We start from the raw sequence: 18,030 nt of genomic DNA, 5'->3' as shown, positions 1-18,030 counted from the left end.
CTCCCCCTAGTGGTGGCCGTATACATCCATACACAGGGAGCTCCCCCTAGTGGTGGCCGTATACATTCATATACAGGGAGCTCTCCCTAGTGGTGGCTGTATACATCCATATACAGGGTGCTCCCCCTAGTGGCGGCCGTATACATCCATGTACAGGGAGCTCTCCCTAGTGGTGGTCATATACATCCATATACAGGGAGCTCCCCCTAGTGGTGGCAGTATACATCCATATACAGGGAGCTACCCCTAGTGGTGGCCATATACATCCATATACAGGGAGCTACCCCTAGTGGTGGCCGTATACATCCATATACAGGGTGCTCCCCCTAGTGGTGGCCGTATACATCCATATACAGGGAGCTCCTCCTAGTGGTGGCCGTATACATCTATATACAGAGAGCTCCCCCTAGTGGTGGCCGTTTACATCCATATACAGGGAGCTCCCCCTAGTGGTGGCTGTATACTTCAATATACAGGGTGCTCTCCCTAGTGGCGGCTGTATACATCTATATACAGGCTGCTCCCCCTAGTGGTGGCCATATACATCCATATACAGGGAGCTCCCCCTAGTGGTGGCCGTATACATCCATATACAGGGAGCTCCCCCTAGTGGTGGCCGTATACATCCATATACAGGGAGCTCCCCCTAGTGGTGGCCGTATACATCCATATACAGGGAGCTCCCCCTAGTGGTGGCCGTATACATCCATATACAGGGCGCTCCCCCTAGTGGTGGCCGTATACATCCATATACAGGGTGCTCCCCCTAGTGGTGGCCGTATACATCCATATACAGGGAGCTCCCCCTAGTGGTGGCCGTATACATCCATATACAGGGAGCTCCCCCTAGTGGTGGCCGTATACATCCATATACAGGGAGCTCCCCCTAGTGGTGGCCGTATACATCCATATACAGGGAGCTCCCCCTAGTGGTGGCCGTATACATCCATATACAGGGAGCTCCCCCTAGTGGTGGCCGTATACATCCATATACAGGGAGCTCCCCCTAGTGGTGGCCGTATACATCCATATACAGGGCGCTCCCCCTAGTGGTGGCCGTATACATCCATATACAGGGTGCTCCCCCTAGTGGTGGCCGTATACATCCATATACAGGGAGCTCCCCCTAGTGGTGGCCGTATACATCCATATACAGGGAGCTCCCCCTAGTGGTGGCCGTATACATCCATATACAGGGAGCTCCCCCTAGTGGTGGCCGTATACATCCATATACAGGGAGCTCCCCCTAGTGGTGGCCGTATACATCCATATACAGGGCGCTCCCCCTAGTGGTGGCCGTATACATCCATATACAGGGAGCTCCCCCTAGTGGTGGCCGTATACATCCATATACAGGGAGCTCCCCCTAGTGGTGGCCGTATACATCCATATACAGGGCGCTCCCCCTAGTGGTGGCCGTATACATCCATATACAGGGAGCTCCCCCTAGTGGTGGCCGTATACATCCATATACAGGGAGCTCCCCCTAGTGGTGGCCGTATACATCCATATACAGGGAGCTCTCCCTAGTGGTGGCTGTATACATCTATATACAGGGAGCTCCCCCTAGTGGTGGCCGTATACATCCATATACAGGGTGCTCCCCCTAGTGGTGGCCGTATACATCCATATACAGGGAGCTCTCCCTAGTGGTGGCCGTATACATCCATATACAGGGAGCTCCCCCTAGTGGTGGCCGTATACATCCATATACAGGGCGCTCCCCCTAGTGGTGGCCGTATACATCCATATACAGGGAGCTCCCCCTAGTGGTGGCCGTATACATCCATATACAGGGCGCTCCCCCTAGTGGTGGCCGTATACATCCATATACAGGGTGCTCCCCCAAGTGGTGGCCGTATACATCCATATAGTGGTGGCTGCTCACATTAATATGCAGCTCTAGGGTTAAGGTGGTTTGTGTGTGCAAATCACTGGGGAATTGCAGCTGTGGTTGTGATTGGAGCACAGGATGTGATTCTCAGAGGAGGGTCTCCATGTGATGGGGGCTGCAGTCTTATGTGGCACTTACCTGTTGATATGATGCAGGGCGGCCATGTAGTGGGGGACGTTCATCAGGAGCCTCCGGCTCAGCAGATCTGTCCTCCTGAGAAAACAAATCCTTCTCACACTGCGCTGCCATCTGCACACAGAGAAGGGAGAATGTCAGTGACCCCTATATCGGGGGCTGGAGATGAGGACCCCGGATTCTAAACAAGGAGGACGCTGAAATCCTCTGTGCTGCTATTACACATGTACATAATCCAGCCATGCTCCCGCTATACACCATAATCCCTCCCTGAAATCCTCTGTGCTGCTATTACACATGTACAGAATCCAGCCATGCTCCCGCTATACACCATAATCCCTCCCTGAAATCCTCTGTGCTGCTATTACACATGTACATAATCCAGCCATGCTCCCGCTATACACCATAATCCCTCCCTGAAATCCTCTGTGCTGCTATTACACATGTACATAATCCAGCCATGCTCCCGCTATATACCATAATCCCTCCCTGAAATCCTCTGTGCTGCTATTACACATGTACATAATCCAGCCATGCTCCCGCTATATACCATAATCCCTCCCTGAAATCCTCTGTGCTGCTATTACACATGTACATAATCCAGCCATGCTCCCGCTATACACCATAATCCCTCCCTGAAATCCTCTGTGCTGCTGCGGGCCCCTTGAGCTTTGTTACCGTGTGAAGGTTCTCCTCTTCAGGAAGTCTCTGTAGTAGGGGATCTTCCTGAGGGTTCGGCACAGGACGGCCTCCCGATGCCAGACCCCCAGCTCCTGCACCTCGGAGCCCGATACCGGATCCACATGGAGAATTCCAAAGGGTGAAAACACAAAGTGCTCGGGGTGAAGCCGGGAGTTCGGGGCGACTCTGAGGTCATAGATGCTGCAGAGACAAGAGATGTCCATGATGGGGGACTTCACTACCAGGGGTCCGCATCTTACACCACCCGCCAGCCCGGTAAAAGGGATCTCCAGGGAAGAATCTTACATGAAAATATACACAGAGGATAACACTAACAGGCTAACTAAGGAAACAATACCCTTATAAAATATAACTTTTAATAAGATTCACTGCTGTAAGAAACCAAACCAATCATCTGACTGCAGGGAGGACATCACTACCCAGACCTGCCCTCATGGAGCCGAGAATGGAGGCAAGCTGTGAGGAACCAATCATCTGACTGGAGGGAGGACATCACTACCCAGACCTGCCCTCATGGAGCCGAGAATGGAGGCAAGCTGTGAGGAACCAATCATCTGACTGGAGGGAGGACATCACTACCCAGACCTGCCCTCATGGAGCCGAGAATGGAGGCAAGCTGTGAGGAACCAATCATCTAACTACAGGGAGGACATCACTACCCAGACCTGCCCTCATGGAGCCGAGAATGGAGGCAAGCTGTGAGGAACCAATCATCTGACTGGAGGGAGGACATCACTACCCAGACCTGCCCTCATGGAGCCCAGAATGGAGGCAAGCTGTGAGGAACCAATCATCTGACTGGAGGGAGGACGTCACTACCCAGACCTGCCCTCATGGAGCCGAGAATGGAGGCAAGCTGTGAGGAACCAATCATTTGACTGCAGGGAGGACGTCACTACCCAGACCTGCCCTCATGGAGCCGAGAATGGAGGCAAGCTGTGAGGAACCAATCATCTGACTGCAGGGAGGACATCACTACCCAGACCTGCCCTCATGGAGCCAAGAATGGAGGCAAGCTGTGAGGAACCAATCATCTAACTACAGGGAGGACGTCACTACCCAGACCTGCCCTCATGGAGCCGAGAATGGAGGCAAGCTGTGAGGAACCAATCATTTGACTGGAGGGAGGACGTCACTACCCAGACCTGCCCTCATGGAGCCGAGAATGGAGGCAAGCTGTGAGGAACCAATCATCTGACTGCAGGGAGGACGTCACTACCCAGACCTGCCCTCATGGAGCCAAGAATGGAGGCAAGCTGTGAGGAACCAATCATCTGACTGCAGGGAGGACGTCACTACCCAGACCTGCCCTCATGGAGCCGAGAATGGAGGCAAGCTGTGAGGAACCAATCATCTGACTGCAGGGAGGACGTCACTACCCGGACCTGCCCTCATGGAGCCGAGAATGGAGGCAAGCTGTGAGGAACCAATCATCTGACTGCAGGGAGGACGTCACTACCCAGACCTGCCCTCATGGAGCCGAGGATGGAGGCGCTGTGTGCAACCAATCATCTAACTGCAGGGAGGACGTCCCTACCCAGACCTGCCCTCATGGAGCCGAGGATGGAGGCAAGCTGTGAGGAACCAATCATCTGACTGCAGAGAGGACGTCACTACCCAGACCTGCCCTCATGGAGCCAAGAATGGAGGCAAGCTGTGAGGAACCAATCATCTGACTGCAGGGAGGACGTCACTACCCAGACCTGCCCTCATGGAGCCGAGAATGGAGGCAAGCTGTGAGGAACCAATCATCTGACTGCAGGGAGGACGTCACTACCCGGACCTGCCCTCATGGAGCCGAGAATGGAGGCAAGCTGTGAGGAACCAATCATCTAACTACAGGGAGGACGTCACTACCCAGACCTGCCCTCATGGAGCCAAGAATGGAGGCATTCTGTGTGCAACCAATCATCTAACTGCAGGGAGGACGTCACTACCCAGACCTGCCCTCATGGAGCCAAGAATGGAGGCAAGCTGTGAGGAACCAATCATCTGACTGGAGGGAGGACATCACTACCCAGACCTGCCCTCATGGAGCCAAGAATGGAGGCAAGCTGTGAGGAACCAATCATCTGACTGCAGGGAGGACGTCACTACCCAGACCTGCCCTCATGGAGCCGAGGATGGAGGCGCTGTGTGCAACCAATCATCTAACTGCAGGGAGGACGTCACTACCCAGACCTGCCCTCATGGAGCCAAGAATGGAGGCAAGCTGTGAGGAACCAATCATCTGACTGCAGGGAGGACATCACTACCCAGACCTGCCCTCATGGAGCCAAGAATGGATGCAAGCTGTGAGGAACCAATCATCTAACTACAGGGAGGACGTCACTACCCAGACCTGCCCTCATGGAGCCAAGAATGGAGGCAAGCTGTGAGGAACCAATCATCTGACTGCAGGGAGGACGTCACTACCCAGACCTGCCCTTATGGAGCCAAGAATGGAGGCATGCTGTGAGGAACCAATCATCTGACTGCAGAGAGGACGTCACTACCCAGACCTGCCCTCATGGAGCCAAGAATGGAGGCAAGCTGTCAGGAACCAATCATCTGACTGCAGGGAGGACCTCACTACCCAGACCTGCCCTCATGGAGCCAAGAATGGAGGCAAGCTGTGAGGAACCAATCATCTGACTGCACTGAGGACATCACTACCCAGACCTGCCCTCATGGAGCCAAGAATGGAGGCATGCTGTGAGGAACCAATCATCTGACTGCAGGGAGGACGTCACTACCCAGACCTGCCCTCATGGAGCCAAGAATGGAGGCAAGCTGTGAGGAACCAATCATCTGACTGCAGGGAGGACGTCACTACCCAGACCTGACCTCATGGAGCCAAGAATGGAGGCAAGCTGTGAGGAACCAATCATCTAACTGCAGGGAGGACGTCACTACCCAGACCTGCCCTCATGGAGCCAAGAATGGAGGCAAGCTGTGAGGAACCAATCATCTAACTACAGGGAGGACGTCACTACCCAGACCTGCCCTCATGGAGCCAAGAATGGAGGCAAGCTGTGAGGAACCAATCATCTAACTGCAGGGAGGAAGTCACTCTCCAGACCTGCCCTCATGGAGCCGAGAATGGAGGCAAGCTGTGAGGAACCAATCATCTGACTGCAGGGAGGATGTCACTACCCAGACCTGCCCTCATGGAGGCAAGCTGTGAGGAACCAATCATCTGACTGCAGGGAGGACGTCACTACCCAGACCTGCCCTCATGGAGCCAAGAATGGAGGCATGCTGTGAGGAACCAATCATCTGACTGCAGAGAGGACTGTTGTGAATTCTGTGGTCGAGCTCCCTCCTGTGGTCACAAGTGGTACTTCGGCTGATTCTGTCTATGGGCTTTCGTTGGTGGATGTGAGTGGTACTGCGGCTTCTGAGTTTCCTTCCTCAGGTGATGAGGTTAAGTCGTTAGGTGCTGCTCTATTTAACTCCACCTAGTGCTTTGATCCTGGCCTCCAGTCAATGTTCTAGTATTGGTCTTGCTTCCTCCTGGATCGTTCCTGTGGCCTGTCTGCTCAGCATAAGCTAAGTTCTGCTTGTGTTACTTTTGTTGCTATATTTTCTGTCCAGCTTGCTTTATTGGTTTTTCTTGATTGCTGGAAGCTCTGAGACGCAGAGGGAGCACCTCCGTACCGTTAGTCGGTGCGGAGGGTCTTTTTGCCCCTCTGCGTGGTTGTTGTAGGTTTTTGTGTTGACCGCAAAGCTATCTTTCCTATCCTCGGTCTATTCAGTAAGTCGGGCCTCACTTTGCTAAATCTATTTCATCTCTGTGTTTGTATTTTCATCTTAACTCACAGTCATTATATGTGGGGGGCTGGCTTTTCCTTTGGGGAATTTCTCTGAGGCAAGGTAGGCTTATTTTTCTATCTTCAGGGTTAGCTAGTTTCTCAGGCTGTGCCGAGTTGCATAGGGAGCGTTAGGCGCAATCCACGGCTACCTCTAGTGTGGTTTGATAGGTTTAGGGATTGCGGTCAGCAGAGTTTCCACGTCTCAGAGCTCGTCCTATGTTTTTTGGTTATTGTCAGGTCACTTTGTGTGCTCTGAACTTCAAGGTCCATTGTGGTTCTGAATTACCTATTCATAACAGAGGACGTCACTACCCAGACCTGCCCTCATGGAGCCAAGAATGGAGGCAAGCTGTGAGGAACCAATCATCTGACTGCAGGGAGGACGTCACTACCCAGACCTGCCCTCATGGAGCCAAGAATGGAGGCAAGCTGTGAGGAACCAATCATCTGACTGCACTGAGGACATCACTACCCAGACCTGCCCTCATGGAGCCCAGAATGGAGGCATGCTGTGAGGAACCAATCATCTGACTGCAGGGAGGACGTCACTACCCAGACCTGCCCTCATGGAGCCAAGAATGGAGGCAAGCTGTGAGGAACCAATCATCTGACTGCAGGGAGGACGTCACTACCCAGACCTGCCCTCATGGAGCCAAGAATGGAGGCAAGCTGTGAAGAACCAATCATCTAACTACAGGGAGGACGTCACTACCCAGACCTGCCCTCATGGAGCCAAGAATGGAGGCAAGCTGTGAGGAACCAATCATCTAACTGCAGGGAGGAAGTCACTCTCCAGACCTGCCCTCATGGAGCCGAGAATGGAGGCAAGCTGTGAGGAACCAATCATCTGACTGCAGGGAGGACGTCACTACCCAGACCTGCCCTCATGGAGCCAAGAATGGAGGCAAGCTGTGAGGAACCAATCATCTGACTGCAGGGAGGATGTCACTACCCAGACCTGCCCTCATGGAGCCAAGAATGGAGGCAAGCTGTGAGGAACCAATCATCTAACTACAGGGAGGACGTCAGTACCCAGACCTGCCCTCATGGAGCCAAGAATGGAGGCAAGCTGTGAGGAATCAACCATCTAACTGCAGGGAGGAAGTCACTCTCCAGACCTGTCCTCATGGAGCCGAGAATGGAGGCAAGCTGTGAGGAACCAATCATCTGACTGCAGGGAGGACGTCACTACCCAGACCTGCCCTCATGGAGCCAAGAATGGAGGCAAGCTGTGAGGAACCAATCATCTGACTGCAGGGAGGACGTCACTACCCAGACCTGCCCTCATGGAGCCAAGAATGGAGGCAAGCTGTGAGGAACCAATCATCTGACTGCAGGGAGGACGTCACTACCCAGACCTGCCATCATGGAGCCAAGAATGGAGGCGTGCTGTGAGGAACCAATCATCTGACTGCAGGGAGGACGTCACTACCCAGACCTGCCCTCATGGAGCCAAAAATGGAGGCAAGCAGTGAGGAACCAATCATCTGACTGCAGGGAGGACGTCACTACCCAGACCTGCACTCATGGAGCCAAGAATGGAGGCAAGCTGTGAGGAACCAATCATCTGACTGCAGAGAGAGCGTCACTACCCAGACCTGCCCTCATGGAGCAGAGGATGGAGGCATGCTGTGAGGAACCAATCATCTGACTGCAAGGAGGACGTCAATCTCCAGACCTGCCCTCATAGAGACGAGAATGGAGGCGTGCTGTGAGGAACCAATCATCTGACTGCACTGAGGACATCACTACCCAGACCTACTCTCATAGAGACGAGAATGGAGGTAAGCTGTGAGGAACCAATCATCTGACTGCACTGAGGACATTACTACCCAGACCTGCCCTCATTGAGCCAAGAATGGAGGCAAGCTGTGAGGAACCAATCATCTGACTGCAGGGAGGACGTCACTACCCAGACCTGCCCTCATGGAACCGAGGACGGAGGCGTGCTGTGTGCAACCAATCATCTGACTGCACTGAGGACATCACTACCCAGACCTGCCCTCATGGAGCCGAGGATGGAGGCAAGCTGTGATCAACCAATCATCTGACTGCAGAGAGGACGTCACTACCCAGACCTGCCCTCATAGAGCCGAGAATGGAGGCGTGCTGTGAGGAACCAATCATCTGACTGCAGAGAGGACGTTACTACCCAGACCTGCCCTCATGGAGCCAAGAATGGAGGCAAGCTGTGAGGAACCAATCATCTGACTGCAGAGAGGACGTTACTACCCAGACCTGCCCTCATGGAGCCGAGAATGGAGGCGTGCTGTGTGCAACCAATCATCTGACTGCACTGAGGACATCACTACCCAGACCTGCCCTCATGGAGCCGAGGATGGAGGCAAGCTGTGATCAACCAATCATCTGACTGCCTGAAGGACGTCACTACCCAGACCTGCCCTCATGGAGCCAAAAATGGAGGCGTGCTGTGAGGAACCAATCATCTGACTGTAGGGAGGATGTCACTACCCAGACCTGCCCTCATGGAGCCGAGAATGGAGGCAAGCTGTGAGGAACCAATCATCTGACTGCAGAGAGGACGTCACTACCCAGACCTGCCCTCATGGAGCCAAGAATGGAGGCGTGCTGTGAGGAACCAATCATCTGACTGCAGGGAGGTTGTCACTACCCAGACCTGCCCTCATGGAGCCAAGAATGGAGGCGTGCTGTGAGGAACCAATCATCTGACTGCAGGGAGGACGTCACTACCCAGACCTGCCCTCATGGAGCCGAGAATGGAGGCATGCTGTCAGTAACCAATCATCCGACTGCAGGGAGGATGTCACAACCCAGACCTGACCTCATGGAGCTGAAGACGGAGGATGGAGGTGCTGTGAGCAACCAATCATCTGACTGCAAGGAGGATGTCACTACCCAGACCTGCCCTCATAGAGCCGAGGACAGGGGCACGCTGTGAGGAACCTGACTGAAGGAAGTCTTTGTAGTAGGGGAAGTTCCTCAGGGTTCAGCACAGAACGGCCTCCCGATGTCAGACCCCCAGCTCCTACACCTCGGAGTCCGACACCAGATACACATGGACAATTCCAAAGGGTGAAAACACAAAGTGCTCGGAATGAAGCCGACAACTTCTGCAAGCGGGATTTCACTAGCAGGGGTCAGCGGTGTTAACTGCTAGCCTGTGGTAGAGAATCTCAAGAAAACCAAGAATTGTCCCTGTGTATGAACCCACAAACAAATACCTGCAATCATATGACAGAAGGGAGGACTTCACTACAAAGACCTGCCCTAATGGTGCTGAAGATGGAGGCACTGTGAGCAACCAATCATCTGACTGCACTGAGGACGCCGCTACCTAGACCTGCCCACATGGAACTGTGCACAGAGGCACTTTGTGAGAAACATATCATCTGACTGCACTGAGGACGTCATTATCCAGACCTTATGAGTGTGCAGAGAGGACATGACTACCCAGACTTGCCCTCACAGAGCTGAGGACGGAGGCGTGCTACAGGCAGCCAATCACCTGAGTGTGCAGAGCGGACATGACTACCCAGACTTGCCCTCACAGAGCTGAGGACGGAGGCGTGCTACAGACAGCCAATCACCTGAGTGTGCAGAGCGGACATGACTACCCAGACTTGCCCTCACAGCTGTGGACGGAGGCGTGCTACAGACAGCCAATCACCTGAGTGTGCAGAGCGGACACGACTACCCAGACTTGCCCTCACAGAGCTGTGGACGGAGGCGTGCTACAGACAGCCAATCACCTGAGTGTGCAGAGCGGACACAACTATCCAGACTTGCCCTCACAGAGCTGAGGACGGAGGCGCGCTACAGACAGCCAATCACCTGAGTGTGCAGAGCGGACACGACTACCCAGACTTGCCGTCACAGAGCTGAGGATGGAGGCGTGCTACAGGCAGCCAATCACCTGAGTGTGCAGAGAGGACACAACTACCCAGACTTGCCCTCACAGAGCTGTGGACGGAGGCGTGCTACAGGCAGCCAATCACCTGAGTGTGCAGAGCGGACACTACTACCCAGACTTGCCCTCACAGAGCTGAGGACGGAGGCGTGCTACAGACAGCCAATCACCTGAGTGTGCAGAGCGGACACAACTACCCAGACTTGCCCTCACAGAGCTGAGGACGGAGGCGTGCTACAGACAGCCAATCACCTGAGTGTGCAGAGCGGACACGACTACCCAGACTTGCCCTCACAGAGCTGAGGACGGAGGCGTGCTACAGGCAGCCAATCACCTGAGTGTGCAGAGCGGACACTACTACCCAGACTTGCCCTCACAGAGCTGAGGACGGAGGCGTGCTACAGGCAGCCAATCACCTGAGTGTGCAGAGCGGACACAACTACCCAGACTTGCCCTCACAGAGCTGAGGACGGAGGCGTGCTACAGACAGCCAATCACCTGAGTGTGCAGAGCGGACACGACTACCCAGACTTGCCCTCACAGAGCTGTGGACAGAGGCGTGCTACAGACAGCCAATCACCTGAGTGTGCAGAGCGGACACGACTACCCAGACTTGCCCTCACAGAGCTGAGGACGGAGGCGTGCTACAGACAGCCAATCACCTGAGTGTGCAGAGCGGACACGACTACCCAGACTTGCCCTCACAGAGCTGAGGATGGAGGCGTGCTACAGACAGCCAATCACCTGAGTGTGCAGAGCGGACACGACTACCCAGACTTGCCGTCACAGAGCTGAGGACGGAGGCGTGCTACAGACAGCCAATCACCTGAGTGTGCAGAGCGGACACAACTACCCAGACTTGCCCTCACAGAGCTGAGGACGGAGGCGTGCTACAGACAGCCAATCACCTGAGTGTGCAGAGCGGACACAACTACCCAGACTTGCCCTCACAGAGCTGAGGATGGAGGCGTGCTACAGACAGCCAATCACCTGAGTGTGCAGAGCGGACACAACTACCCAGACTTGCCCTCACAGAGCTGAGGATGGAGGCGTGCTACAGACAGCCAATCACCTGAGTGTGCAGAGCGGACACAACTACCCAGACTTGCCCTCACAGAGCTGAGGACGGAGGCGTGCTACAGGCAGCCAATCACCTGAGTGTGCAGAGCGGACACGACTACCCAGGCTTGCCTTCACAGAGCTGAGGACGGAGGCGTGCTACAGACAGCCAATCACCTGAGTATGCAGAGCGGACATGACTACCCAGACTTGCCTTCACAGAGCTGAGGATGGAGGTGTGCTACAGGCAGCCAATCACCTGAGTGTGCAGAGCGGACACGACTACCCAGACTTGCCCTCACAGAGCTGAGGACGGAGGCGTGCTACAGACAGCCAATCACCTGAGTATGCAGAGCGGACACGAATACCCAGACTTGCCCTCACAGAGCTGAGGACGGAGGCGCACTACAGGCAGCCAATCACCTGAGAGTGCAGAGAGGACACGACTACCCAGACTTGCCCTCACAGAGCTGAGGACGGAGGCGTGCTACAGACAGCCAATCACCTGAGTGTGCAAAGAGGACACAACTACCCAGACTTGCCCTCACAGAGCTGAGGACGGAGGCGCACTACAGGCAGCCAATCACCTGAGAGTGCAGAGAGGACACGACTACCCAGACTTGCCCTCACAGAGCTGAGGATGGAGGCGCGCTACAGGCAGCCAATCACCTGAGAGTGCAGAGCGGACATGACTACCCAGACTTGCCCTCACAGAGCTGAGGACGGGGGTGTGCTACAGACAGCCAATCACCTGAGTGTGCAGAGAGGACACGACTACCCAGACTTGCCCTCACAGAGCTGAGGACAGAGGCGTGCTACAGGCAGCCAATCACCTGAGTGTGTAGAGCGGACACGACTATCCAGACTTGCCCTCACAGAGCTGAGGACAGAGGCGTGCTACAGGCAGCCAATCACCTGAGTGTGTAGAGCGGACACAACTACCCAGACTTGCCTTCACAGAGCTGAGGACGGAGGCGTGCTACAGGCAGCCAATCACCTGAGTGTGCAGAGAGGACATGACTACCTAGACTTGCCCTCACAGAGCTGAGGACAGAGGCGCGCTACCGGCAGCCAATCACCTGAGTGTGCAGAGAGGACACGACTACCCAGACTTGCCCTCACAGAGCTGAGGATGGAGGCGTGCTACAGGCAGCCAATCACCTGAGTGTGCAGAGCAGACACGACTACCCAGACTTGCCCTCACAGAGCTGAGGACGGAGGCATGCTACAGGCAGCCAATCACCTGAGTGTGCAGAGTGGACACGAATACCCAGACTTGCCCTCACAGAGCTGAGGACGGAGGTGCGCTACAGGCAGCCAATCACCTGAGTGTGCAGAGCAGACACGACTACCCAGACTTGTCCTCACAGAGCTGAGGACGGAGGCGTGCTACAGGCAGCCAATCACCTGAGTGTGCAGAGTGGACACGAATACCCAGACTTGCCCTCACAGAGCTGAGGACGGAGGTGCGCTACAGGCAGCCAATCACCTGAGTGTGTAGAGCGGACACGACTACCCACACTTGCCCTCACAGAGCTGAGGACGGAGGCTGTTGTGAGTTCTGTTTTTGGGCTCCCTCTGGTGGTTACTGATGGTACTGGGTGACTTGTGTTTTCTGCGGTCTCTGGTGTCCACCTGTTCCATCAGGTTATGGGAGTTTCCTATTTAACCTGGCTTTTTTGTCATTTCCTCGCCGGCTATCAATGTAATCAGCGTGTCTTTTTACCTCTGCTCCCTGCGTCTGTTATCTTCAGGACAAGCTAAGTTTTGATTTTCCTGTTCCACGTTTTGCTTAATTTTTGTCTTAGTCCAGCTTGCAGAGATGTGATTCCTTGCTGCTGGTTGCTCTAGTGGGCTGAAATTACTCCTCATGTTCCATGAGTTGGCACATGAGTTCAAGTAATTTCAGGATGGTTTTTTGAAGGGTTTTTCGCTGACCGCGCAGTTCACTTTTGTATCCTCTGCTATCTAGCTTTAGCGGGCCTCATTTTTGCTGATTCTATTTTCATAACTACGTATGTGCTTTCCTCTCATTTCACCGTTATTACATGTGGGGGGCTGCTATTTCTGTGGGGTTTTTCTCTGGAGGCAAGTGAGGTCTGTGTTTCTTCTTATAGGGGAAGTTAATCCTTCGGCTGGTGCTAGACGTCTAGGAATCATCGTAGGCACGTTCCCCGGCTACTGCTAGTTGTGTGTTTAGGTTCAGGATCGCGGTCAGCTCAGGTTCCATCACCCTAGAGCTTGTTTTGTTTTTGTGCTTGTCCTTTTGTGATCCCCTGCCATTGGGATCATGACAGTATAGCCGGCCCAAAAAGATTGGTCATCGTTTTGGCTGAAGTAGGAGGAAAAGTAGTCTGAGGAAGTTTTTTTTTTTTTTTCCCCTCCTCAGTGTTTGCTGCCTAGCCTTAATTGCAGCTTGACTGCTTCTTTCCTCCTCTTAATCCTTGAATGGCTCTGACCTCAGCTGTTTATCATGGACGTCCAGAGTTTGGCTTCCAGCCTGAATAATCTTGCTGCTAAGGTTCAAAATATACAAGATTTTGTTGTACATACGCCTATGTCTGAACCTAGAATTCCTGTCCCAGAGTTTTTTTCTGGAGATAGATCTAGTTTTCTGAATTTTAGGAACAATTGCAAGTTGTTTCTTTCCTTGAAATCTCGCTCCTCTGGAGACCCTGCTCAGCAGGTCATGATTGTTATATCTTTCCTGCGGGGTGACCCTCAGAATTGGGCATTTGCATTGGCACCAGGGGATCCTGCGTTGCTCAATGTGGATGCGTTTATTCTGGCATTGGGTTTGCTCTATGAGGAACCTAACCTAGAGATTCAGGCTGAAAAAGCTTTATTGGCTCTCTCTCAGGGGCAAGATGAAGCAGAAATATATTGTCAGAAATTTCGGAAATGGTCGGTGCTTACTCAGTGGAATGAGTGCGCTCTGGCTGCAAAATTCAGAGATGGCCTTTCTGAGGCCATTAAAGATGTTATGGTGGGGTTCCCGGTGCCTACAGGTCTGAATGAGTCCATGACTATGGCTATTCAGATTGATCGGCGTTTACGGGAGCGCAAACCTGTGCACCATTTGGCGGTGTCTTCTGAACAGGCACCTGAGATAATGCAATGTGATAGAATTCAGTCCAGAAGTGAACGGCAAAATTATAGGCGGAAAAATGGATTGTGTTTTTATTGTGGTGATTCAGCTCATGTTATATCAGCATGCTCTAAACGCACAAAAAAGGTTGATAAGTCTGTTGCCATTGGTACTTTACAGTCTAAGTTCATTCTGTCTGTGACTCTGATTTGTTCATTATCAGCCATTTCCGTCGATGCCTATGTAGATGCAGGCGCTGCCCTGAGTCTTATGGATTGGTCATTTGCCAACCGCTGTGGGTTTAGTCTGGAGCCTCTGGAAGTTCCTATTCCTTTGAAAGGAATTGACTATACACCTTTGGCTATGAATAAACCTCAGTACTGGACACAAGTGACCATGCGTATGACTCCCGTTCATCAGGAGGTGATTCGCTTCCTGGTATTGTATAATTTACATGATGTTCTAGTACTTGGTCTGCCATGGTTACAAACTCATAACCCAGTCCTGGACTGGAAAACAATGTCTGTGTTAAGCTGGGGATCTCAGGGGGTTCATGATGATGCATCTCCGATTTCTATCGCTTCATCTACTCCTTCTGAGGTTCCGGTATTTTTGTCTGATTATCGGGAGGTTTTTGAGGAGCCTAAGCTCAGTTCGCTTCCTCCTCACAGGGATTGCGATTGTGCTATAGATTTGATTCCTGGCAGTAAATTCCCTAAAGGTCGTTTGTTCAATCTGTCAGTGCCAGAGCATACTGCTATGCGGAATTATGTTAAGGAGTCCTTGGAAAAGGGACATATCCGTCCATCTTTGTCCCCTTTGGGAGCAGGTTTTTTTTTGTGGCCAAAAAAGATGGTTCCTTGAGGCCTTGCATAGATTATCGTCTTTTGAATAAGATTACAGTCAAATATCAGTATCCTTTGCCATTGTTGACTGATTTGTTCGCTCGCATTAAGGGGGCTAAATGGTTCACTAAGATTGATCTTCGGGGTGCGTATAATCTTGTGCGGATAAGGCAGGGTGATGAGTGGAAAACCGCATTTAATACGCCTGAGGGCCATTTCGAGTATTTGGTGATGCCTTTTGGACTTTCTAATGCTCCTTCTGTCTTCCAGTCTTTTATGCACGATATTTTCCATGAATATCTGGATAAATTTATTATCGTGTATTTGGATGATGTTTTGGTTTTTTCTGATGACTGGGAGTCTCATGTTCAGCAGGTCAGGAAGGTGTTTCAGGTCCTGCGGGCCAATTCTTTGTTTGTAAAGGGTTCTAAATGTCTCTTTGGAGTCCAGAAGATTTCTTTTTTGGGGTATATTTTTTCCCCTTCTACTATTGAGATGGATCCCGTCAAGGTTCAGGCTATTTGTGACTGGACGCAGCCTACATCTCTTAAGAGTCTACAGAAGTTCTTGGGCTTTGCTAATTTTTATCGTCGCTTCATAACTAATTTTTCTAGTGTTGTTAAGCCTTTGACGGATTTGACTAAAAAGGGTGCTGATGTTACTGATTGGTCTCCTGCGGCTGTGGAGGCCTTTCAGGAACTTAAGCGCCGGTTTTCTTCTGCTCCTGTGTTGCGTCAGCCAGATACGTCGCTTCCTTTTCAGGTTGAGGTTGATGCTTCCGAGATCGGAGCGGGGGCGGTTTTGTCACAGAGAAGCTCCGATGGCTCAGTGATGAAGCCATGTGCGTTCTTTTCTAGAAAATTTTCGCCCGCTGAACGGAATTATGATGTTGGTAATCGGGAGCTTTTGGCCATGAAGTGGGCATTTGAGGAGTGGCGTCATTGGCTTGAGGGTGCTAGACATCGTGTGGTGGTCTTGACTGATCACAAAAATCTGATGTACCTTGAGTCTGCCAAGCGTCTGAATCCTAGACAGGCTCGTTGGTCACTGTTTTTCTCCCGTTTCAATTTTGTGGTTTCATACCTGCCAGGTTCAAAGAATGTGAAGGCGGATGCTCTTTCTAGGAGTTTTGTGCCTGACTCCCCTGGAAATTCTGAGCCCACTGGTATCCTTAGGGATGGGGTGATTTTGTCGGCTGTCTCCCCAGACTTGCGACGTGCTTTGCAGGAGTTTCAGGCGGATAAACCTGATCGTTGTCCGCCGGAAAGACTGTTTGTTCCGGATAATTGGACCAGTAGAGTCATCTCCGAGGTCCATTCTTCTGTGTTGGCAGGTCATCCTGGAATATTTGGTACTAGACACTTGGTGGCCAGGTCTTTTTGGTGGCCTTCCTTGTCGAGGGATGTGCGTTCTTTCGTGCAGTCTTGTGGAGTTTGCGCTCGGGCTAAGCCTTGCTGTTCTCGGGCCAGTGGATTGTTGTTACCTTTGCCTATCCCGAAGAGGCCTTGGACGCACATTTCCATGGACTTTATTTCGGATCTCCCTGTCTCTCAAAAAATGTCCGTCATATGGGTTGTGTGTGACCGCTTTTCTAAGATGGTTCATCTGGTACCCTTGCCTAAGTTACCTTCCTCCTCTGAGTTGGTCCCTCTGTTTTTTCAAAACGTGGTCCGTTTGCATGGCATTCCGGAGAACATCGTTTCTGACAGGGGATCCCAGTTTGTGTCTAGATTTTGGCGGACGTTCTGTGCTAAGATGGGCATTGATTTGTCCTTTTCGTCTGCATTCCATCCCCAGACGAATGGCCAGACGGAACGAACTAATCAGACTTTAGAAACTTATTTAAGGTGTTTTGTTTCTGCTGATCAAGATGACTGGGTTTCCTTTTTGCCGCTTGCCGAGTTTGCCCTTAATAATCGGGCTAGTTCTGCTACCTTGGTTTCTCCTTTCTTTTGTAATTCGGGGTTTCATCCTCGTTTTTCCTCTGGTCAGGTGGAGCCTTCTGATTGTCCTGGAGTGGACATGGTGGTGGATAGGTTGCATCGGATTTGGAGTCATGTGGTGGACAATTTGAAGTTGTCCCAGGAGAGGGCTCAGCAGTTTGCTAATCGCCGTCGCCGCGTGGGTCCTCGACTTCTTGTTGGGGACTTGGTGTGGTTGTCTTCTCGTTTTGTTCCTACGAAGGTCTCTTCTCCTAAGTTCAAGCCTCGGTTCATCGGTCCCTATAGGATCTTGGAAATTCTTAACCCTGTGTCGTTTCGTTTGGATCTCCCGGCATCATTTGCTATTCATAATGTGTTCCATCGGTCGTTGTTGCGGAAGTATGAGGTACCTGTCGTTCCTTCGCTTGAGCCTCCTGCTCCGGTGCTGGTGGAAGGTGAATTGGAGTATGTTGTGGAGAAGATCTTGGATTCTCGTGTTTCCAGACGGAAACTCCAGTATTTGGTCAAGTGGAAGGGTTATGGTCAGGAGGATAATTCTTGGGTGATTGCCTCTGATGTTCATGCTGCCGATTTGGTCCGTGCTTTTCATAGGGCTCATCCTGGTCGCCCTGGTGGTTCTCGTGAGGGTTCCGTGACCCCTCCTCAAAGGGGGGTACTGTTGTGAGTTCTGTTTTTGGGCTC

General features: G+C 52.4%; 1 protein-coding gene across 1 annotated transcript in view; it reads right to left on the bottom strand.

Annotated features, from left to right (window-relative positions):
- DNHD1 (dynein heavy chain domain 1) overlaps positions 1–18,030 on the bottom strand; it is a 349,228-nt gene that overhangs the window by 287,862 nt on the left and 43,336 nt on the right. Inside the window, exons 4-5 of the mRNA XM_069760007.1 lie at positions 2,708–2,911; positions 2,033–2,143 (exon numbers count right to left, since the gene is read on the bottom strand). Coding sequence (XP_069616108.1) covers positions 2,033–2,143; positions 2,708–2,911 — 315 coding nt within the window. The remainder of the gene's footprint in view (positions 1–2,032; positions 2,144–2,707; positions 2,912–18,030) is intronic.

This window comes from Ranitomeya imitator, chromosome 3 (genome assembly GCF_032444005.1).
Source record: "Ranitomeya imitator isolate aRanImi1 chromosome 3, aRanImi1.pri, whole genome shotgun sequence".
In the NCBI taxonomy this organism is placed as follows: Eukaryota; Metazoa; Chordata; class Amphibia; order Anura; family Dendrobatidae; genus Ranitomeya; species Ranitomeya imitator.
This window is presented reverse-complemented; position numbering and strand designations above follow the sequence as displayed.